The 15,033-nt window shown below is 45.6% G+C and overlaps 1 protein-coding gene across 1 annotated transcript; it reads left to right on the plus strand.

Annotated features, from left to right (window-relative positions):
* Positions 1 to 2,908: 2,908 nt before the first annotated feature.
* Positions 2,909 to 14,976, plus strand: LOC311524442 (solute carrier family 22 member 6-B-like; the record flags this gene model as incomplete). Its single annotated transcript, XM_084635552.1, has 10 exons — positions 2,909 to 3,310; positions 3,645 to 3,748; positions 4,138 to 4,292; positions 5,588 to 5,756; positions 6,893 to 7,016; positions 8,223 to 8,338; positions 8,747 to 8,961; positions 10,559 to 10,667; positions 11,041 to 11,244; positions 14,696 to 14,976. The coding sequence occupies 10 exons, from the start codon at positions 2,909 to 2,911 to the stop codon at positions 14,784 to 14,786; spliced, it is 1,689 nt and encodes a 562-aa protein (XP_084491678.1). The 3' UTR covers positions 14,787 to 14,976.
* Between the last annotated feature and the right edge of the window lie 57 nt (positions 14,977 to 15,033).

The following is a 15,033-nucleotide window of genomic DNA, read 5'->3' on the forward strand; positions in this document are numbered from 1 at the left end:
GTAAAGGAAAAGCTCCTATTAAAATAACAACTTGCAAAGATACAGCTCACCTTACCAAAGGATCACAAAGCACTTCACAAACTGATCTGGATTATCATCCCCCTATTTTCATGGATGAGGCAAAAAGTTATTTACTGAAAGATCTCAGGGTGAATCCTTGACAGAGATGGGAAAATAACCTAAGGGTTCTAGTTGCTTGTCTCTTGCACTAACCACTAGACTCCACTTTCCCATCTAGAGCTGAGAATAGAACTCAGGAGTCCTAAATCCCAGCCCACATCACCACTCTGCTCCAATCGCTAGACTCCACCACTCCAACGAAGGCCTGGAACAGAATTCAGGAGTCCTTCCTCCCAGCCCCCTGCTCTAACCAGTAGAACAGACAATGCATTATCCCCTGCCACATACATTGGATGCAACTTCTGCACTATTAGGAAAGAGACTGTTTTGTAACTTACAGCACCTCTGAATATAGCCCAATGGGAAAAAGAGAAGAGAAAAGGAGAATGAAATGGGACAAAGTAGCTAGGGACATAAAAGCTACAGTTGGCCAGATTCCCAGCTGGTGCAAATCAGTGTAATTCCACTGGAGTCAATGGACCCAGATCCCCAGCTGGTGTAAATTGGCTGAACCTCCAGTGGAGTCAATGGGGCCAGATCCCCAGCTGGTATAAACTGGCATAGTTTCCTCATCTTCAAGGGAGTGATTCCAAATTACAGCAGCTGAGGATCTGGCTCTTCACTGGGATGTTCAGTTTATGCAAGCAACCAGCTTCTACAGCCAGCTGATGCCTCAATGACTAGCATGAGCTGAGCGGATCACTGCAGGACCCCCACATGCTGGCAGTGCTACAAAGACTGCTGGCATGGCCTGTCCCCTCATTATTTTCATGTCAGCAGGCCAGAATTGCCTGCTCCGGTGTGAAAACCTCTTCTGTTTTCTGGCCAGCAACATTTACATTAATTCTTTTCAGTTTGCACTGGGAAAGGGTGAATGTACTAAGCTTGCTTTCAAACCCATTAACACTGCAACATTATTTCATGTACATCTATTTCTCTCTCCATAGCTTTTCCATAGATACATAGATTTTTTTTCCTTTAAAAAATGAAAAAGTTTAGTGAAAAATTCCATTTTGTTAAAAAGCCATTGTGCATGAGGAAGAGAAGTTGCCACATGGAAAATTTTTAAGGTCTAACAGGAAGATCAATATAATTGTGCCCTTTTTGCAAATGGGGAAACTGAGGCACAGCAAGATTAAATGACTTGCCCAAAGCTACCCAATAGGTCAGAGCTGGAAGCAGAACCCAGCTCTCCTGAATCCCTGAGCAGTGCTCTATCCAGCTGAGCACATCCCCAGCATTATTACAGTGTTCTGATAAGACTGTTAGCTTGCAGGAAACCTGTTTTGCCTTGTTAGAAGGTTTCAAATTTCTTCTTGTTCTGAAACAAGCCCCTGGCTCTCAAAGGTTCATCCCACATCTGTTTCTCTGGCATCATTTTTGTTCTACCGGCAAGCATCCTCATACCAGGAACTGCAGGAAAGGCATCATATTTACATTCCCCAGTCATAATGTTCTGCTCCAGGTCCCGGCTGCATGGTGGGATCATGTTAGCTCTTGTCTATTAATTTGCTAAGTGGGGGTTCTCCTAACTGGGTCATTAAAGGGGCACTCAAGCTTTGCCTGCTGGGCTTTTGATGCCGTTATTGGGCCAAGGGCAAAGAGGTTGCAAGTTCTAATGAGAGAAGTTGAGCAAGTCCCACCTCCTTTGTCCTCATGTGTTGCTGTCATAGCCTGATCTCCACTGATCCAGTAAGATTTCTGGACAATTTACTTGGTGAGAGTATGATCCATTGACCCACAGAGAAAAGCAGCTGTAGCCTATTAAAGACATTGCTTGGTAGCAACATAGGAAGCAGGTAAGTCTATTTTACCAAGGTTTATATTTTAATTGTATGGGGCCAGATTCTCAGCTCCATTGTAGATCTGTGCCTGTTTACACCAGCGGAGGATCTGGCTCATTGACTCTCCCTGGTTTTGTTAAATAGGGGCTTGAAGGGGAGTGACTCCAGATTTACGCTTGTGTAGCTAGGCCAGGTGGTGTAAATCAGCATAGCCCTATGTCTTTCATTGACAGCTGAGTTCAATTCTATACCTTGCCCCTCTGCACTATAGATACATGGAAACTCCCGCTGAGCTATGTGAAATTCCAAAATGTTGACCATCTACACAACAAGATTTGCTCCACAGTGCAAAGTACATCAGGGTTGGAAAACTCAGATTTAAGGGCATATTCTACCTGGCTCTCCCTTGACATCCTTTCTCCAAAATTCCTCTTAAAATAGTTTTCTTTTTGCATTAAGCCCTCCAAACCAAGGGGAACTAAACAAATTAAACCCAACAAAAGATTAACTAAAAGTGCAGCAGAACCCTGAACAATCTACTTCTTGACCTGGAGCTCAACTAGGCACAGCATTCCCAACCAAACTGCTCCATCGGGCTTCTGGGATTCACAATCAACTTGGAATTGTCTAGTAGCCAAAAGAGACTGTGGATTAGTTGTGCACGGAATGACCTAGAATTTTTGCATCTGGTTTAATTGCATGGATATTCTGATTAGCTGCTTATTTAATCAGCAGATCCTTAATGCAGCCAAATCGGCCGCTCGCTTGTAGGAATTCACTTTGAGCTATTGCTAGACCCATTGCAACTCTTTCTGTCTTTCCAGAGTAGACTGCAGCGTCTGACAAGACTGGGAGTGGATGTCTAAGCAAACACAAAGCTGTGCGCATCTGTGAGTAAACAGCAGTGGCATTCCTCTATTTACATCTGCACATTGTTTTGGGTGTGCATCTATTTCACAAAACAAGCACATTCAAGGTGTCAGAGTCTTCTGGTCTGGGGCAACATGACTTTTGCAGAACTTTTAGAGCAGGTCGGCAGTATGGGCCGTTTCCAAAGTATCCATGTTACATTATTGGTCCTGCCAATATTACTGATGGCCAGCCACAACATCCTGCAGAACTTTACCGCTGCTACCCCTGGGCACCACTGCCATATTGCCATTGTTGCTAACTACACTTGTGATGACAACTTTACTGACCTCCTGTATTGCCAGGAGCTCCTCAAGATCTCCATCCCTGTGGATGGGAACCAGCAGCCGGAGAAGTGTCTCCGCTTCATCTCCGCCCAGTGGCAGCTCCTAGACCCAAATGCCACAACAACCAATGGGACCGAGATGGACACCGAGCCCTGTATGGATGGATGGATATATGACAAGAGTGTTTTCACCTCCACCATCATCACCGAGGTAAGAAAGAGTCTCCTGGCAATGGCTGGCTAGTGACTATGCTGAATCAGATTGCTATCTGGTGACCACCAGCATAGTTTCATTGAAACCAACAGAGCTACTTTGATGTCTGCCAGATAAGGATCTGGACTAGTATTGTGGTAGTATCTGGACACCTCGGACCCCACCATGTTGGGTGCTGCACAGATCCTGACCAAGATCAGGGCCACATTTTGCTAGGTTCTTCACAAACCTTATCAGAGTTTGGGGCCCCCATTCTCACTATGACCAAGTTTGCTGGACTTGTCTCCCTCATGCTTTCTCACTGGGATGGTGTTTTCTCTCCCACTTGCAGTGGGATCTGGTGTGTGGCTCACGGACATTGAAACAGATGGCTCAGTCGATCTATATGGCGGGAGTCCTGGTGGGAGTGATTGTGTTTGGAAATCTCTCTGACAAGTAAGATGCCTGTCTGTCACTTCACTTAGGTAGGGTGCAGGAGATGAATGCAGGGTGGGGGCGGGTAGTGGCCCAGTTCTAACAGTTTCCAGCTGTCTTTACCAGCACTTATAATCAGAGAGGAAAAATAGCCCAGTGGTTAGGGCACTCACCTAGAACTTGGGAAAACCTGGGTTCAAGCCCCTGTTCTGCCACAGACTTCCTTTGTGACCTTGTGCAAGTCCCTTACTCTCTTTGGGTCTGAGTTCCCCATCTGTACAATGGGGATTGTAGCACTGCCCTACCACAGTGATGGGGGTCATACTGTTTCCCCCAGAGTGATGACTCAGCACTCTAGCCACAAGCCTATCCTGCCTGTTAGCAGCTAGCCTTGGTTTTCTCTGCCACAGGTTTGGACGGAAGTCACTCTTGATCTGGTCCTGTCTGCAAATGGCCATCACCGGCTCTTGTGCTGCTTTCTCATCAAACTTTGCCATGTACTGCGTTTTCCGCTTCCTGACTGGGATGGCTCTGTCGGGGATCAACCTCAACTGCGTGTCCCTCTGTAAGTACCAACCCAAGCAAGCAGCAAGTCCTTTGGGGTCTTACAGGATGTTTCCATTAAGAGGAGAAGTTGATGATGAAGCCAGGTATTTCTTTGGTGCATTCCTGGTTATTTACAATGTCTTGTTTCCCTGTTCACAGCAGGAAACAAACAGCAGGAGGCAGTTTCTTTGCTCACTGTACCAACCCTTTTCCAGCCAACACTCTGCCCAAAAAGTTCTCCTTCCTAGTGTTTTCTCAGGGTCATACTGCCAGGACTTCTCTGGCTGTGTCACAGGCTTCTTTGTACTTGTCCTATTATTGCTGCTTTTCTCACACACAAAGACACACGCAACTGCACCAGTCCATGCTCCAGGCCCTGTGTGCTATATCACTGTCCAAGGAACCCCCATGGGCCACATGACTCAGCATCTGCTCAAGCCTTGCTATGTGCCTATGTTTTGGGTGGTGGATCCTATTGTTTCAGATATCTGGGTCCATAAAGGAGCTTGATTGTTTCTTACTTTTATCCTGAATGAAAAGTGGCAGTTATGCCCACCAGCTCCAACCCCCCAGCATAACAGTATCTTCCTACATTAAGATAAAGAGGATGTTGAGGAGAACGAGCATTACAATATAATGCATGTGACAGAGACGCTAGGTGAGGCGTTATTCACACTTCAAACAGCTTATAGTCTGACCAGAAAGGTGGCCACACCTCGGAGCCCCAGTCATGGGTCAGGATCCCATTGTGCTAGAGTCCCTTTAAAAACAGAACTAAAAGACAGTCCCCCCCTGCAAAGAGCTGCAGTCTAGAGCTGGGTGATATTTTTGAGCTGAAACTTTTTTCCATAAAACGTTTCGTGAATTCATGTTGGTTCAGCCACATTGTTCACATCAAAAACAAATCAGAAAAAGGTGAAACGTTTTCATTTTTTTGGTTCAAATGACTTTTCATTTCAAAATTTCCTTGAATTTTATATTTTTTTTAAATTCCAAAACATGACAAAAACCTCTTGACAGGCAAAACAAAACAGCTAATTTAACCCAAAATGAAACCTTTTTCAACTCTCTGATTTGCCCAAAAATTAAAAAAAAAAAAAAAATTCTGGTTGGCCCAAAATGAATTTTTTTCTGTTTTTTTTTCCTTTTTCTTTTTGAAGTTGCCACCAAAATGAAAAATCCATTATTCTCCCTACTCTGCTGAAATTCCACTCACTTGTTTGGGGGTGGATTTAGGTGTGCAGGTGGCTTTGAAAGCTGGGATTGGTGTTCTCTGGACTTTGACGCTCTTCCCCCTTTTATCTCCTCATGCAGCTGTGGAGTGGGCCCCCACTAAACTCCGGGCAGCAATTGGCATGGTGACAGGATATAGTTACAGCATTGGGCAGTTCATTCTGGCTGGGCTAGCCTATGTCATCCCAGATTGGCGCTGGCTGCAGCTGGCTGTTTCGGTGCCCTATTTCATCTTCTTCTTCTATGGCTGGTAGGTGTCATTCCCACTTGTAAACCTTGCCAGCATGGGGACTTCCCTGTTATCCCTTGCGTGGACCAAGAGGTTCTGGAAGATGTTCAGACTGCAAACTCTCAGACACTGGGCGTGTCTCTCACTGTATGTCTGTCCAGCACTTGGCACAGTGGGGGTCCCAATCTGAGGTTGCACTGATTGTGATTTTTCATATTATGGTAGTAGCATCTAGAGGCCTCATCTGAGTTCAGGGTCCCATTGTGCTGGGTGCGACATAGACACACATTGAAAGAGAGGCCCTGTCCTAAAGAGCTCACAGTCTAAATAGAAAAGGGAAGGGCAATTATTCACATTTTACAGACTGCGGAGCTGATGCGCAGAAATATGGAGTGACTTGCCCAAAGTCACATGGGGCATCTGTGGTAGAGCAGGAAAATGAACCTAGGTTTCCAAAGCTAGTGTCCTACTCACAAGACCATTATTATTATGGTAGCCCCTACAGACCAGGGCTAGGAGCTGTACAGACACTGTTCCTGCCCAGACATGCTTACAGATGCAACAGATGATCTTTGGGCAGAGAACCAGCTGGGAAGTGATTTGCCAAAGGTCACAAGACAGGCAGTTCTACAGCCAAGAAGAGAACCCAGCTGCCCTGCCTCCTAATGCTGTACCCTATCCATTAGACCACACTGCTTCTCAACTTGCTCCTTTAGCCTGAACACTGCATCTATTCTAAGCACATAGAGACAGAGGAGTTTTGAAATGTTTCCGAACTTGGGGTGACAAAATAGCAAGTGTGAAAAATTGGGACACTTTTTTTTGGGGGGGGGAGTACTATAGTTGTGTATATAAGACAATATCGGGACATTTGGTCACCCTACCTGAACTGCAACAGACTCTTTCTGTATCATACATAGGTTGGGAGCCCCAGGTGTCCTGAGTCTTGGTGTTTCTCATGGTGAAAAGTATCCTGTTGTAATGAACATACAGGCAATTCTTTATTAAGCTGCTGGACAAACACAGCCCTGGGGTTCCCCTGGGTTTTCAACCCTGCACTTCCTGGTGTCACCACGTGGGGTCATCATCAGCCCTGCCCTGCACCAAGGCCGATGGCAGGGAAGCTGGCTACCATGTGCCCTTTTGGTTCCAAACAGGTGGTTCACAGAGTCGGCCCGCTGGCTTGCAACAGCCGGCAAACTGAACCAGGCATTAAAGGAGCTGCAGAAAGTGGCACAAATAAATGGGCGAAAGGAAGAAGGGGACAAACTCAGCGTAGAGGTGAGGAATTGAATAGGCTAAAAGGGAGGTTGTAATACATGGATCTTATCTGCGTGCCTCTCACCCCGTGATTGTCAGAGAGAGGACTGACACACACGAACACACCATAGAGCAAACTCATACACCCCTTCTCCAGAGGGGGAAAACACACGCACACACACACAAAGAGGGAAAGAGCTGGGCAAATAATGGATTTTTTCGGTTACTGGCAATTCCAAAAACTTGTGGAAAAAAATTGTTTCAGGTCAAACTGAAAACAATTTTTTTCAAAGTTTTTGGCAAATCGAAAGGGAAAATATTCAGTTCAGGCCAAATTTTCATTCACCATGAAATGATGCTTTTTTAATTTGAGCATTTTTTAACATTTACAAAAAATATTTATATAAAATTAAAGAAAATTTCAAAACAAAAATTTGCTTCAAATAAAAAAATCAAAACATTTTATTTCAAAAATGTAAAAATAAAACACTTCAATTTGGTGGCTGGTTGTTTGTTTTTAATTTTCCAAAACAATTTGGTGAAATTGACAAAAATTTGCAATTTGTTTTGATGTCACCAAATCTGCATTTTTCACTGAAAAAAGTTTCAGCCAAAACATTTTGTCCAGTTCTAGACAGGGACACATGAACACTTGGTGCCAAGAGGGTAATAAATATACACTCTCCCAAGCCCAGAAATCAAGTCGTAGAGTCCAGCTATAGCTGTTGTGAAACAATAGCAATAAAGAATCCAAAAAAATCATATCCATAGGCCTTAACAACTCCAGTAAAAGAGACAGCCAGGCGTACTGACAGGGTGATCCCCATAGAAATCTAGCACATGAATTGCTGTCTGGAAACGTAGCTTGCTAAGGGGATGTTAGAATGGGAGACCTCATAGGATGCACCCTTCCAATCCGTAGGAGGCGTTCAGTACTTTGCACAGTGCCCTAAACAAGGAGCCCTGTGCTATGAGTTGAAATAGCCCCACTGGAGGTTGCCCGTCCTGCTCTTTGCCGCTTCCCTCGGCTACCTGCATCTCCCAGTGGTAGCCAGGGGTACTGCAGCCTGAAGACTGGCTCGGCCGGTGACGGCACTCACTATTGCAGCAGCTCCAGACCCCGGGTGTTTACACGGATAGCGAGAATACCCCAAGTCATAACGATAAGGATTTAAATAACCAAGGATTTGGGGAAGATATAAACTCTCCGGTGTCTCTTCCCCACAGGACTTGAGAGCCAGCCTGCAAAAAGAAATGTCCGCAGCCAAGTCCACCCACACAGCTGCCGATCTGGTGCGTACACCGTCTGTACGCCGGGTATCCTGGTGCCTGTGCTTCGTATGGTAGGTGGGTTCATTCAGCTGCAGAGGGAGGCAAAGAGGGTGGAAGGGCAGAAAATAAACCAGGGGCTTTTGTTATGATGGTACGACCGGCTGAGATCCAAATGCTGTTGTGCTTAGTGCTGTACAGTAGGACGAGACAGGGCCAGGCCCTACTTTCAGGAGTTTACAATCTAAGTAGACCAGAGGTAGGATTATTGCCTCCATTTTTATAGAAGGGGAACTGAAGCACAGAGAAACTAAGTGACTTGCTGAAGGTCAGACAAGGGAGTCTGTGACACAGGGGAATTGAAATGCGGTCCCCCAAGTCCCAGGCCAGAGAGCATTTTACAGCACTCCCAGTGGCAACAGGAGGTACTGCGCTCTGCAGACTTTCCATTGTACCATGCATTTTTGTGCCATCAACGACAGGTTCTCCACCAGTTTTGCCTATTATGGGCTGGCCATGGACCTGCAGAATTTTGGGGTCAGCATTTACCTCATCCAGGTGGTATATGGAGCTGTCGACATCCCTGCAAAGCTGATTGGTTTCTTCATGATCAGTTTCATTGGCCGGAGAGTCACCCAGGCTTCTGCTCTCATCCTAGCAGGGCTTGCAATCCTGGCCAACATATTTGTGCCACAAGGTGAGGTCCTGGTGCACTATCGATCTGCATGCTCTGATTTTAATCAGCATGTATTAGCATGTATATACATTTAGCATACATATAATTTAATTAGCATATACGCAAGATACAGCAAGAGTAATGTTACAAGAATAGTCTATAAAAGCAACGTCTGTATATTAAAGGTGGTTGAAAATGTTTTCATTCAAACTGTTTTTCAACAGAAAATTGGGGGATTGGCTAAATTAAGTTTTATGTGAAAGTCATCAGCTTCACACAGAAAATTTCAATTTTTCAGTAAAAAAATGAACACCCATGGCACTTCTTCCCCCCACCCAAATTTTAATTCTGAAATGCTGGGGTCCCTAGCCAGACTTTGTCTCCCATAATGCCATGCAGCTGCCATGACTCATCACTTCCCATCTCTTTGCTTCCCTTTACTGGTTCCTTCTTATCATATCAAATATAAGCTACTTGTCTTCACTCTCAAGACTCTTCATAACCTATCCCCACCTGCCCTAACAGCTCTCATTCAATATTAAAAGATCGACTCCAATCAGTCTATGATATCAGCTTCTATCACCCACTTGTTACATTTTCAAACAAGCACCTTTGTGCTTTCCCCCATGCTGCCCCTCATGCTTGGGAAAAGTTCCCTGTAAGCATCAGCAAAATTAACATCATATCCTCCTTCAAAACCCTGCTTAAAACTCCCTCTGCTCTGAAGCCTACAAAAAACTTGACAGTGGTTAGGTTGCTGGTGTGCTGAAACCACGCCCTACCGTGCTTGCCAATAGTGTCTCATTGTTTCCTTGTGCTGCCCCATGATGAACCAAGGGTCACCCAATGAAATCAATAGGCAGCAGATTTAAAATAAACACAAGGCAGGACTTCTTCACATAACACACAGTCAACCAGTGGAACTCGTTGCCAGGGGATGTTGTGAAGGCCAAAACTATAACTGAGTTTGAAAAAGAATTGGGTAAGTTCATGGAGGACAGGTCCATCAATGGCTATTAGCCAAGATGCTCAGGGACACAATCCCATGTTCTGGGTGTCCTAAGCCTCTAACTGCCAGAAGTTGGGAGTGGATGACAGGGAAGGGATCACTCAGTAATTGCCCTGTTCATTCCCTCTGAAACATCAGGTGTTGGCCACTGTCGGAAGACAGGATACTGGGCTAGATGGACCATTGGCCTGACCCAGTATGGCCATTCTTATGTATTTATCTGTCTGTATCCATGTCATCATTTGTCTTATACATAGATTGCCAGCTCTTTGGGACAGGGACTCTCTCTTTCCTGGCCCATGACTGGGGCTCCTAGGCACTACGATAATACAAATAATAAATAATATGGGGAGGCCACGGTGCATCCTGGAAATATAATCTGACCATTAAAAAACAAGACAACAATTAATTTGCAGCATAAAGACATTTTTCTTGGAAATTACTTTTTGACCAAAAAAAAATTCAACCTCTTGTAATTACTGACTCTTTTTACAGAGTTGGGGGGGAACTCGAGGACAGGGAGATTAAGGACTGTGTTTGCATGCCCATACTGTGCAAAGAGCTAAGTTCCAGCAGCACCTGATGATGTCATCCTTTCCCTCTCCCTAGATCTGCAGACCCTGCGCACTCTTTTGGCTGTGTTTGGAAAGGGCTGCCTGGCTGCCTCATTCAACTGTGCCTTCCTCTATACAGGAGAGCTCTACCCCACCGTGATTAGGTATGTAGATGCAAACGCCCATTAAGGAGTCCTACCTGGGCTGCTGGGCTGTGTTGCAGTTTTCACCCTGCATGATTAACCTCAAGGAGATGGCAATGACAGAATGACAGCAAGAGCTCTGGTCAGCTGAGCCACTGGGTTTCCTACAGCTGTTAGGAGATGCAAATCCAAACGAATCTATTGGATAAGGCAGACTGAATGAATCAGCATACCTTGTTCTACTGCTTTCTGACAGGACATTGCAGGCAGGCAGGTTAGAGAGTAGATTAGGTATGCAAGTTGTGAATAAACAACATGGAGATTTGTAGCTCAGAAAAGGCAAACCCAGCTGAGGGCTGGTTCCCAGTCCCTGACTGTTCTCTCTCCATGGCAGACAGACCGGAATGGGGTTTGTGAACACCCTGGCTCGGGTGGGCGGCATAGTGGCCCCGCTTGTGCAAATGACCAGTGAGTACTTACCCTCCCTGCCGCTGATCATCTATGGAGCTGCCCCTGTTGTATCCGGCATCGCCACCTGCTTCCTGCCTGAGACCCGTAACATGCCGTTGCCAGACACCATAGAAGACATCGAGAGGCAGTGAGTAATTTCTGTGACTATTACGGACAGCTAGTGGAGAGGCTAGGGCAATGGGCTGGGGCTCAGAGACCTGGGTTCTATTTCTATCTCCACCAGCCTGAGCTTAGGCAAGCCCCTTCCCCTCTCTATGCCTGTGTTTCCCCTCCCACCCTTTGTCTATTTAGATTTTAAGCTCTTCAGGGTCTGTCTCTTAGTGTGAGTCTGTGCAGCGCCTGGCACAATGGGGCCCTGACCTCACCGGGGTCTGTGCAGCACCCAGCACAATGAGGCCCTGATCTCAGCGAACATGTGTGTAATTAGGTGTTGTCAGCGGTGGGATTCAGTTTTCAATCGGGTCCTTCAAAAAATGTAAACACCAGCTTAAGCCCCAACCCAGAAACCTGGAAAACTGTATACACCACCCTTGGCACCCTTGATAGGTAATACTTTCCCACTTGCAAGCACTGAGTGTAGGGGTTAATAAAAAAAGCTTTATGAGGATGGGGGAAGGGGGCAACAGAACTAACTTGAGAAAGCCAGCAATTAATTAATACAAACTGTTAAGTAAGACTCTCCCCCTCCCCCGGGTATTTTGGCAGTAATCCCAGCCTCAGGCCTCCTTTCACAGTTGTAAAAAGAAAAGGAGGACTTGTGGCACCTTAGAAGCTAACAAATTTATTTGAGCTTAAGCTTTCGTGAGCTACAGCTCACTTCATTGGATGTAAAAGCTCATGCTCAAATAAATTGGTTAGTCTCTAAGGTGCCACAAGTACTCCTTTTCTTTTTGCGAATACAGACTAACACGGCTGTTACTCTGAAACCTTTCACAGTTGTGAGCAGCTCAGACATTCCAGCCACTTCCCTTCTCAGCATCATCACGGTTTGCTGCCCGGGGCTGGTGGAGTCTGGCCATACTGCCTGGGCTGCTCCAGTGGCCTGATTTCAGCTTTGCTTGCTAGGCAGAAAGGTCTGCAGCAGAGTCCCTCCAAGCCCCTCTGACAGGGCAGAGTCCCAAGCCCTGTCAGCACCAACACACTGCCTCAGCTCAGCCCTGGTCTCTGCCTCAAAGGCACCTCAGCTCTACTCCCCACCACTGCACCGTACACCATCTCAAAGCCAGTTTAGTTCAACCCACAGCTAGCAGGAGCCCTTCTCTTTCTTTTCTCATGAGGCTCCCTTACCCAACGGTGCCCGACTGTGGTGTCAGTTAGGGTGACCCCCTCACCCAGCATGTCTGGTGCTGTTCACTTGTCCTTTCATTTCCCAGCAGGGTCAATAGCATTTTATTGCCCCAAAACTCAAAACTTAACTATATTTTAACCAAAATGCCCCAAATTAGCACAAAGAAAAGGAGTACTTGTGGCACCTTAGAGACTAACAAATTTATTTGAGCAGAAGCTTTCGTGAGCTACAGCTCACTTCATCGGATGCATGTAGTGGAAAATACAGTGGGGAGATTTTATATACACAGAGAACATGAAACAGTGGGTGTTACCATACACACTGTAACAAGAATGATCAGGTAAGGTGAACTATTACCAGCAGGAGAGCGGGGGAGTGGGGAGGAACCTTTTGTAGTGATAATCAAGGTGGGCCATTTCCAGCAGTTGACAAGAACGTGTGAGGAACAGTGGGGAGGGGTGCAGGGGAGGGGGGAGGAATGAACATGGGGAAATAGTTTTACTTTGTGTAATGACCCATCCACTCCCAGTCTTTATTCAAGCCTAAGTTAATTGTATCCAGTTTGCAAATTAATTCCAATTCAGCAGTCTCTCGGAGTCTGTTTTTGAAGTTTTTTTGTTGAAGAATTGCCACTTTTAGGTCTGGAATCGAGTGACCAAGGAGACTGAAGTGTTCTCTGACTGGTTTTTGAATGTTATAATTCTTGACATCTGATTTATGTCCATTTATTTTTTTACGTAGAGACTGTCAAGTTTGGTCAATGTACATGGCAGAGGGGCATTGCTGGCACATGATGGCATATATCACATTGGTAGATGTGCAGGTGAACAAGCCTCTGATCATGTGGCTGATGTGATTAGGCCCTATGATGGTGTCCCCTGAATAGATATGTGGACACAGTTGGCAATGGGCTTTGTTGCAAGGATAGGTTCCTGGGTTAGCAGTTCTGTTGTGTGGTGTGTGGTTGCTGGTGAGTATTTGCTTCAGGTTGGGCGGCTGTCTGAAATGAAGCCTGCTCCATTTGGACATTTCTCTTTCCTCATCGACAGATGCTGGCAGAGACCTCCCATCCCATGGTGCCCTGTCCATCTGGAGTTCTTAAGCAGCTCTGGACTACTCTTCTTCCTGTTCACAAACTGTTCACAACAGTCAGCTCCCACCTCCCTAGGGCTTCAGGCCACAAGGATTACATGCATAACACCCTGCACAGGGGGCCCCAATCTCAGCCAGGGTCTGTGCAGTGCCTGGCGCAATGGGGCCCTGATCTCAGTTGGGGACTGTGCAGCTCCTGACACAATAGGGCCCTGATCTCAGTCGGGGTCTATGAAGCACTTGGCATAGCGGGGCCCTGATCTCAGTCGGGATCTGTATAGCACTGTGGTGCCCTGGTCTTGGTTGGTGTCTTCAAGGTGCTACCATAATGCAAAGTATGGGCCATAGGGAAGGAAAGTGACGTGCCCAAAGTCACCCAGTGAGTTAGTGGCAGGGCTGGGATTGCCATCAGTTCTCACTCCCTCATCCTGTTCTTTAGATCAGCGCTTCTCAATGGTTTCTATATCAGGACCCTGCAGCTGGCAACTAGCCAGGACTGGAGCTGGTTGTGAATTTTCCAAATTTTTTTGGTTGGAAAATGCCAATTCGTCAAAACCAAAACTGTTTATGGGAAAATGTCAGTGTTGGTGAATTGAAAAACATTCTTTAAAATAAATTTGTCGACATTTTCAAAACAAAAATAAAGTGGTTTTCTGGTTTGAAATGACTTTCCTCTCAGAAATTTAAGCTAACGGTAAGAAAAACAAATTAAATAAGTAATTTGGTCAAAATCAAAACAAAATGTTTCAAAATTATTGAAATGAAACATTTTAATTGATTCAAAATGATTTTTTTTCAGTTTTTTGATTTATGACAATTTTTGAGGTTTTGACTTTTCATCCCAATTGGGGACAGGAACATTTTTCAAAACTCAAAAATATTCATAGGACATGACAATCATTCCCCCTGCTCCTGCCCGAGCCAAGAGCCTGACTCCTACATGGGAAGGAGAAGGTGATCTTGACCCTTTGACGCCTGTTCTTTGCTCTCCTGGGGACCACAACTCCAGGACCTCTAGACTGAGTCCATGCTGCATTATGCGGGTTGGGGGGGATAAAAGAGGGATAGTGTAATTCACAGAGCTATTGGGAGGCTTAGCTAATCCCTATTTACAGAGTCATGACTTGTTGTGATGAAAAGATTAAAAGAAATGCAGAATTGTTATATAATCATGTGGTCTCTTCTTATTCCCTTATAGGAGAAGGTCCAGAGTGATTACAGATGTAGGACGGGAAGACAAGGTTCTGCTGAAAGCTTCCAGATTGGAACCACTCAAGGAAATCATTTGAGAGGAGAAACTAAACAGACTCTAGGTCTTGATACCAATTAGTCAGATTAAAATCAAACACGCCCGCATGTTTTACTGGCTCAGGATCAGAGATTGCTTCTGTGCAAGGGGTATTCATGAGATATTATGTCAGCCTTTTGTATCCACTTTCAGAGAAGCTAATAAAGTCAACTGTGCTTCCAAAGGTACAAGCCATGGTTGTCAACATGAGGCGGAGGTGTGAGACTGGACACAGCGTTGGGCGGGGA

This window comes from Lepidochelys olivacea, assembly GCF_965140295.1.
Source record: "Lepidochelys olivacea isolate rLepOli2 genome assembly, chromosome: 7".
Lineage (NCBI taxonomy): Eukaryota > Metazoa > Chordata > Testudines > Cheloniidae > Lepidochelys > Lepidochelys olivacea.